Genomic DNA, 7,032 nt, shown 5'->3' with positions numbered 1-7,032 from the left:
CAGGCCTGGGTGTCGGTTCCAGGTGCTCGAGTGCTCCTGGGACGAGCTGTGGAACCAGGTGCAGCAGGCGCAGGACCTGGACCACATCATCGCCGCACACGAGGCCTTCCTGGGCACCGTCATCTCCCGCTGCCTGCTGGACGCCGACTCCAGGGTAAGGCGGCCGGCTGGGCCCATCACGGTGCTGGTGTATGTGTCTGCTGGGGTAGCGGGGCTGAGGCAGGAGCGGGCGTGAGGCAGGGAGAGAGAGTGCTGTGCCCGCCCGCCTCCTGGGCGGGGGAGCTGTCCTGATGGACAGGGACCTCTGACAGCCACACAGCCCCAGGCCGCTCGGGAGTGAGCGTTCAGGGCTTGCTCCTCCGTCGGGGGCGCAGGTGGGAGCCTGACCTCGGGCCCTGGCTGCAGGCAGGACAGGCCATCTGTCAGGATAGCCCCTTGCTGCTGACTGTCCCTCCTGCAGGCCCTGCTCTGAATGCTGTGTCTTACGCGTGCTGAGGCTTCTGGGAGCTTTGATTTTATTCAGAAATCTGGGGAAATAAGCAACACTTTGCTTTCACTTGAGATGAATGTGAAGTAGGAAGTAGAATTTCAAGCGCACCTTTGACGTTTAACTATGTGACTTCAGTGCGTGTCAGGCTTCCTGAGGGCCTCTCCCCACTAAACCTCTGCTCACCTCAGCGGCCCTTTTGGGGAGCATGATGTTTGCAGGGCCTTTCCTTCCATCTGAGTTTTTGAGTCTGCTGGTTAGCCATCTGTGACTGGGCAAAGATACTTTGAATTAAGCAGACGTACTGTCACAGTTGTTCAAAACCGCCCTTTCATTCCTGGTGCAAAGCATGGTATGATACCGTTTTCTAAAAATCCTTGCAGAATCTGTACATTTTTTTAAAGAATTTTTTTTCATATTCTGTGGGTCTGGTTTTGGCATATGTCACCAAAAAAAAAAATAATAATAATGCTTTCCCGTTTCTTTCTGATCCTCAGAGTAGCTGCACTGCAGACGTGGCTCCGGGCTCCAGGGGTTGGGCAGCATGTGGGGGCTTGCGAGGTCATGGCGGGGCCAGGAGAGGCGGGGTGAGCGGGGCTGGCTCTGGCCGCTCCCATCACTGTGGAGGCTTGGGGACCGGTGTGGATGAGTGAAAACAGCTAAGAGCCCCTGAGAGTCAGAGTCGATGTCTGGGTTTACAGTGGTTTTTCGCTAATGGTCAGTGTATTATTTGAAAAGCGTAGTGATTAATACGCATGTTGGGGGCTCTGTTCATAAGAGAAAAGGCTGTTCTCTCTCTCCAGGCCCTTCTCAACCAGCTGAGAGCCGTCTTCGACCAGATCATTGAGCTTCAGAGCACGCAGGATGCCATCTGCAGGGCCGCCCTGGAGGAACTGCAGAGACGCCTGCAGTTTGAGGACAAGAAGCAGCAGCGGGAAGCTGAGGTGTGGTTTGGGGGCGGCTGGCATGTTGGTTCAGGTGGTGAGCAGTTGCCGTGGAAACCGCAAGCCCGCAGGGGCTCTGCTGCGGCCACCTTGTGCCCCACCGGGCCCTGAGTGAGCTGGGTGGTCACCGTCACCCAGCTTAAAAACGAATGCAGGCCAAGTGCACGGGAAACTCGGGTCTCTGGCCGGTGTCCTTCAGGGAGCGTCCAGACGCCCGTCTGCATCGGTGTCTCCGCTAGGCGGTGCCTGACTGCACGCACTCATCTGAAGCGGGTAGACACAAGTGTGCCCACAGGAACTGGATTTCTGCACTTTGGCTGCGTTTAGCGACCACCCTGAAGTATTTCATTTATAACCTTGAAGTGCAATACTGAAGAAGTTTGGGTCTTGGTGGGGTTCCTTGTATTGGGCATAATCTGTACAGGCTTTGGCGTTTTCAAGGTGCTTGTTCTCGGGGTGGTGACAGACGGCTTTTCAGCTGACACAGTTCGGTTCTGTGTTCTTTCCTTGTCGGGGTCAGTGGGGGTGTCACTTGGAAGAATCCAGTGTGTCTGGCACGTTGTCTGCCGTGTATGTGGAGACAGGTGTTCCAGGGCTGTCCCCTCGCAGTTCTGACACGCCGGGTCATGGACGTGTGGCTGGGAAGTCACCCTGCTGCTGCACCATGGGGAAGAGGCCAGGCCACCTGCTCCGAAGCCCAGGTGTGCACAGGTGTGCACAGGTGTGTGTGTGGGGGTGGGGGGGTCAGAGAGCAAAGAGCAGGGTGGGCTCCTGCTGGAGAATTAGACTTCCAAACACGAGACACACAGAAGGATCCTGTATGTGTCCTGAACGTGTGTTCACCCCATTTGCGTTGCAAGGAGCAGGGTTTGTGGCTGAGACATCAGAGCTGGCGATGCTCGCAGGGCCTCCTGGGCAGGGCAGCCTGGAGGCTCACGCCCATCACTGGCTTCCTGCCTTTGCTGACCTGCCCTACCAGAGCCCCGTTTCCTGATTCACAAAGTGGGAGTGAGGATAAATACGCTCCTCGGGGCGCCCGTTCTCACGTGCTCGTCTGTGTCAGCTGCTGGGCAGGCAGGCAGCATTGGGGAAGCCAGCCGTGCTGACTCGCAGACCGCGCCGGCCTGGAGAGCCTGCCCTTCCTGGGAGCCGTGAGCCTGCGCTCCGGGCCAGGCTCCTCTGCAGGTGGTACCCGCTGTGCGCGCCAGCGCCTTGCGGAGCAGACCCGCATAGTGAGGTGGGTTGCTCAGTGTGTTGTGTCTGGACGGCAGGAGCCGGCAGAGCTGAAACTGTGCCTGAGGAGTGATTGACGTTCAGGAGGCCGTGACCCAAGAGGCCGCCGTCAGACCTGAGGCCTGCACGTGGGGCCCTGTGCGGAGGCCCGGGGAGCTGTTCTCTGCTCTCTCCCAGCTTCCTGAAGCACCCGCGGATGTGGTCAGGTGTCTAGGACACATACAGGATCCTTCTGTGTGTCTCGTGTTTGAAAGTCTTGTTTTCCAGCAGGAACCCACCCTCTCTGCCCTCTGACCCCCGCCCCTGACACACATACCTGTACACACGTGTGCACACCACGCTCTTGGAGCAGGTGTCCTGGACTCTGCCCCGGGGTGTGGCAGCAGGGTCGTTTCCCGGCTGCGTGTCCTTGACCACGTGCGTCAGAACCGTGAGGAGACAGCCCTGAAACAGCTCCCCCACCCACGTCTACCCCAGCCCGCGTGCATCTGCGTTCGGAGTCTGACCTCCGGTTCTCCTGACTCAGGGCCAGTGGGGCGTGACGGCAGCGGAGGAGGAGCAAGAGAGCCAGAGGGTCCGGGAGTTCCGGGAGTCCATCCCGAAGATGAGCTCCCAGCTGCGCATCCTGACCCATTTTTACCAGGTGTGTGTGCAGACCTGGTGCTGCCCCACGCAAGGAACACACGCTGCTGAGGGGCGGACGGGCCTCACTCGGTCAGTGCGGCCTCGTCTCTGGGGCTCCCAGACGCGTCCCCCGAGTGGAGGAGGACCTGTGGTGCGCGCGGGGGGCCCTCTAGCGACTCGGCCCGTGCCCTGGGCCCTGAGGCGGTGGCTCCCAGCGCGCGCCTGCTCCTTAAGTTCCTGAGTGTCTCCTGTCGGGGCTTCCTGACTGTGCTTTCGAGGCACGTGGGAGGTGAGCAGGCTTTCCTGCTCGGAATTAAAATAGGTGCCCTTTCCGTGCTTGCTTTGCTGTTCCCACCGATTCTTGCAGAACTTAAGGGCCAGAAGGACACTCTGTTGGTTAGTCCTTCCCTGTGAAGCTGCTGTTGTGAATGTCGTCGACGGTGTGACCCCTGGTGCCAGGACCCTGCCAGGGTGGGAGCTGCCGGAAACCCCCGCGGGGCCCCACGGCGGGGGCTCCGACTGTGCCCGAGCGAGCGCGTCCCCTCTGTCTCCCCAGGGTGTGGTGCAGCAGTTCTTGGTGCTGCTGACGACCAGCCCCGACGAGAGCCTGCGTTTCCTGAGCTTCAGGCTGGACTTCAACGAGCACTACCGGGCGCGGGAGCCGCGGCTGCGTGTGTCCCTGGGCGCCCGGGGCCGGCGCAGCTCCCACACCTGAGGCCCAGCGCAAGGGGCCGCCACGGAAACGTTCCCGGGGCCTCCGGGACGGCCGGCTCGGCCAGAGGCAGGGCGTGCTTCTAGACAGCGGAGCTGACTGTGTTTGTTACATCACTGAGTTAAACAGGCTGGCTTGCACTATCCGAATTTATTTTTTAAAGTCTTCATATGTAAAAGATACCATACTTTGAGGCTTCTTAAGCCCTCCACAATATAATTTATATTTGTCACTTTTTAAAAGATCACACTTTCTTTTAGAGAAAATTAAGGCGATGGATATTCATCAGTTAAGATGGTAATGTCATTGCTATTTTTTTAACATCCTCTTTAGAGGCAATTCTTGTTAATATAACCAAATTAAATTGAAATTTAATGTCCCTACTAAGGAAATATAAAGAGCATTTTATTTTGGTTTTTAGTGTTGTAAAATATTAATCTCCCTAAGGGCCTTTCTGTCAGCGTGTTGACACGTTTATTCTTTTCTTCTCTTCTTTCAAAGTTTACATTTGTGTCTCACTTATTCTCAGACACCTTGGGAAATGGTGTGGAGAAGGGCCAAGCCCTGGCGCCTCACTCCTCTGAACCGTCAGCTGAAGCACCGTGTGAACGTGGGCGCCCGGAAAGTTAACGGAGTACTTTGTTTTCAGGGTTCTGATAAGCATTGGAAAGAAATTGTCTTGAATAATGAAGATTTCCTTTTTCCTTGCCTATTTTTTCATTGTAAATATTTAAATACTGCTGCCCAGATGTTGGGGGGACATTTTTTGTAAAAATGTCATATCAAGTCACATAAATCCACCTTTATTATGTTGCGTAAGTGAAAACGTAGACAATTAAAAGAAATTATCTTTCAGATGTGTTGGTTCTTTCTTGACTCGTCTGTGAGGACAGTTCAATCTCTGGGCTCCAGGGCCAGGTGTCAGCAGGGTTTGTGCTTCAGCACGTGAATCACAGTCTGTGAAGCCAGGAAACAAACCGTGTGCGCCCCTCGGGCTTGGGTGAGTGCGGGCCCCTGCACCGGAGCGGGGTGAGGGAAGATCGGTGTTCTGACACCCACGCTAGCTCCTCTGGGCGCAGGGTCCAGCAAGACAGGGGGCACCAGGGGCCCCGGCTGCCCAGAGGCAGACCCAGGGTGAGGGTCAGAGCTCCCTAGGATACACGGTTGCTTTTGGTTTAGAAATTCGTGTGGCAGAGCTGGGAAGCAGGTTCTCCAGCTCACAGCTCCCCGGAGGGGCCGCTATGTGCTGCTAGACGGACTGCCCAGAGCCCGAGGGGCTTGGAGCCTGCCTCTGCTCTGTCCTGAGCGTCTCCCAAAGATGAGTCCTTGGCAGAAAGCACGCTCTCATGCCCCTCTGCATCTAGAGTGCTGTCAAGCAGTCAGGCCGACCTGTGGGCTGAGGAGGAGCTTCCCGGGGCTGGGGCCAGGGCCGCGGGGCGGGGCCAAATGGAGGCTCTCACACCTGAGGACGGGCTGTGGGTCTGGGCCTCGAGGGTCAGGCAGCCTGTCACCCAGCAGGGTCTCGTGCAGAAGAGTTGGCGTTGAGTGGGGGCTCCACCTGGGGCGGGGGAGGGGAGAGCCCACTGTGAGTGAGCTGTCTGGAGACAGGAGCCCCCCGCGGCCCCGGGGGGTCACTGCTTCCACCAGAAAGTGATCACTGCTCTCAGCTCCCAGGTCGTCACGGGGGACAGCCTGCGTGGGGCCAGTGCGCAGTCCTTGGCCAGTCCTGTGCTCAGTGGACAGGAGCCCCCCGCCCCCACCACCACCCAGGGAGGCCAGTTGCTAAGGCCGAAGCCCCAAAGCTGGGCTCCTGCTGGACGACTGGCTGCTCGTCCTGGGGGGCGAGTGGCCGGTCCCCCGGGCCTGGTCCCCAGCAGACTCCATCGTGGTCGACTCCCTATCTCTGGGGAGGGCGTGTCCTCCAAACTAGACTCCGACAGGAGGGCTCAGCCCACGGAAAACCCCACTTGCAGGGAAAAGAGTCTTGGGTCGAACAGCCACGGTCACACTCGGACTGGGTCACAGGGCGCCAGGTCCGCATGAGGGCGAGGGGGCCGGAAACCACGGCGGCCACAGGGCCGGGGTGGGGGGGGGTCGCCCGGGGGGCGTCTCCACTGCTGTGTGTTCTGGGGGGACCCAGGTGCAGCAGGTGCCGTGCCGGGGTCACCTGGCGTTGCGCCCCGGGCCTCGGGGTCAGACCCCCGCCTGCTTGGAGTGGGCACCGCGGGGGGTGCACCGCTGCAGCCTCCTCATGCCCCGCCCCGCCCTGTGGACTCAGAGCAGGGGCGTGAGCACACAGGAATCTCTGCCTGCAGAGAATTGAGTCAAATGGTATGGAAATTGGACCGAGTAATGATGGACATTGTTCTGAGGCTGTGTGTGCAGGTGTCTCTTCGGGAGGAGAGCGGCGTTTCTCTAGCTTTCTTCCGGGTTAGGGTTTTAATAAAAATGCAAGGAGGGAAAGTCGCATAGCAACTTGCCTGGAGCCGAGCTTCGTGCTGCTGACGGCAGCTTCCACCTGGTGTCCACCCAGGGGTTCACCAGCTCTACCACTAACCTCACCCTGGCCCCCACCCCCGAGGGTCCCCAGAGGGCGTGACAGCCTGCGTCTGCCTCACGGGGGTGCCGGCCAGCCGCCTCCATCAGGCCTCCCCTCCCTACCGGAGTGCAGACCAGCCTCGTGGGGGACCCGCCCTGCTCCAGGCGTCCCCTGCAGCTCTCGCGGCGTCCATATTACCCGGGTATCTAGAGATGCCCCTGTGGGCACAGGGCTGGTCCCACGGATGGTTCGTTCCCCTACAGGGGCTGGGCCTGGCCCCTGCCAGTTCCTGTCTGGACAGCTGCACCCCTGCGACTCAGGCCTTCTGGACCTAGTCTGACAGATGTGGGCAGCTGGTGCCCACCTCTCGCCCTCCTCTGGCGCCGAGTCTCGCTTGGGGTGAAATTTGGACAAGAGTTTCCATGGAGGCCCTGGACCTCCTGGGCACGCCGGGCTGCCGGTGGTGGCCTCGAGGCCCTCGCGTCTCCATCCC

At 59.2% G+C, this 7,032-nt stretch overlaps 1 protein-coding gene across 2 annotated transcripts in view; it reads left to right on the top strand.

The window, feature by feature from the left end:
* Positions 1 to 4,855, top strand: part of TUBGCP3 (tubulin gamma complex associated protein 3) — a 37,723-nt gene extending 32,868 nt beyond the window's left edge. Inside the window, exons 19-22 of one of the 2 annotated variants that reach the window (XM_040267465.1) lie at positions 23 to 154; positions 1,291 to 1,431; positions 3,191 to 3,307; positions 3,845 to 4,855. In XM_040267465.1, coding sequence (XP_040123399.1) covers positions 23 to 154; positions 1,291 to 1,431; positions 3,191 to 3,307; positions 3,845 to 4,003 — 549 coding nt within the window. In that variant the 3' untranslated portion in view covers positions 4,004 to 4,855. Of the gene's footprint in view, positions 1 to 22; positions 155 to 1,290; positions 1,432 to 3,190; positions 3,809 to 3,844 lie in introns of those variants that run through there. The other variant, XM_040267464.1, reaches the window with a different exon arrangement.
* The last annotated feature ends 2,177 nt before the right edge of the window (positions 4,856 to 7,032 follow it).

This window comes from Oryx dammah, unplaced genomic scaffold (assembly GCF_014754425.2).
Source record: "Oryx dammah isolate SB20612 unplaced genomic scaffold, SCBI_Odam_1.1 HiC_scaffold_24, whole genome shotgun sequence".
NCBI classification, from domain to species: Eukaryota; Metazoa; Chordata; class Mammalia; order Artiodactyla; family Bovidae; genus Oryx; species Oryx dammah.
The sequence above is the reverse complement of the archived record's forward strand: the minus strand, read 5'-3'. Positions and strand labels throughout refer to the sequence as shown.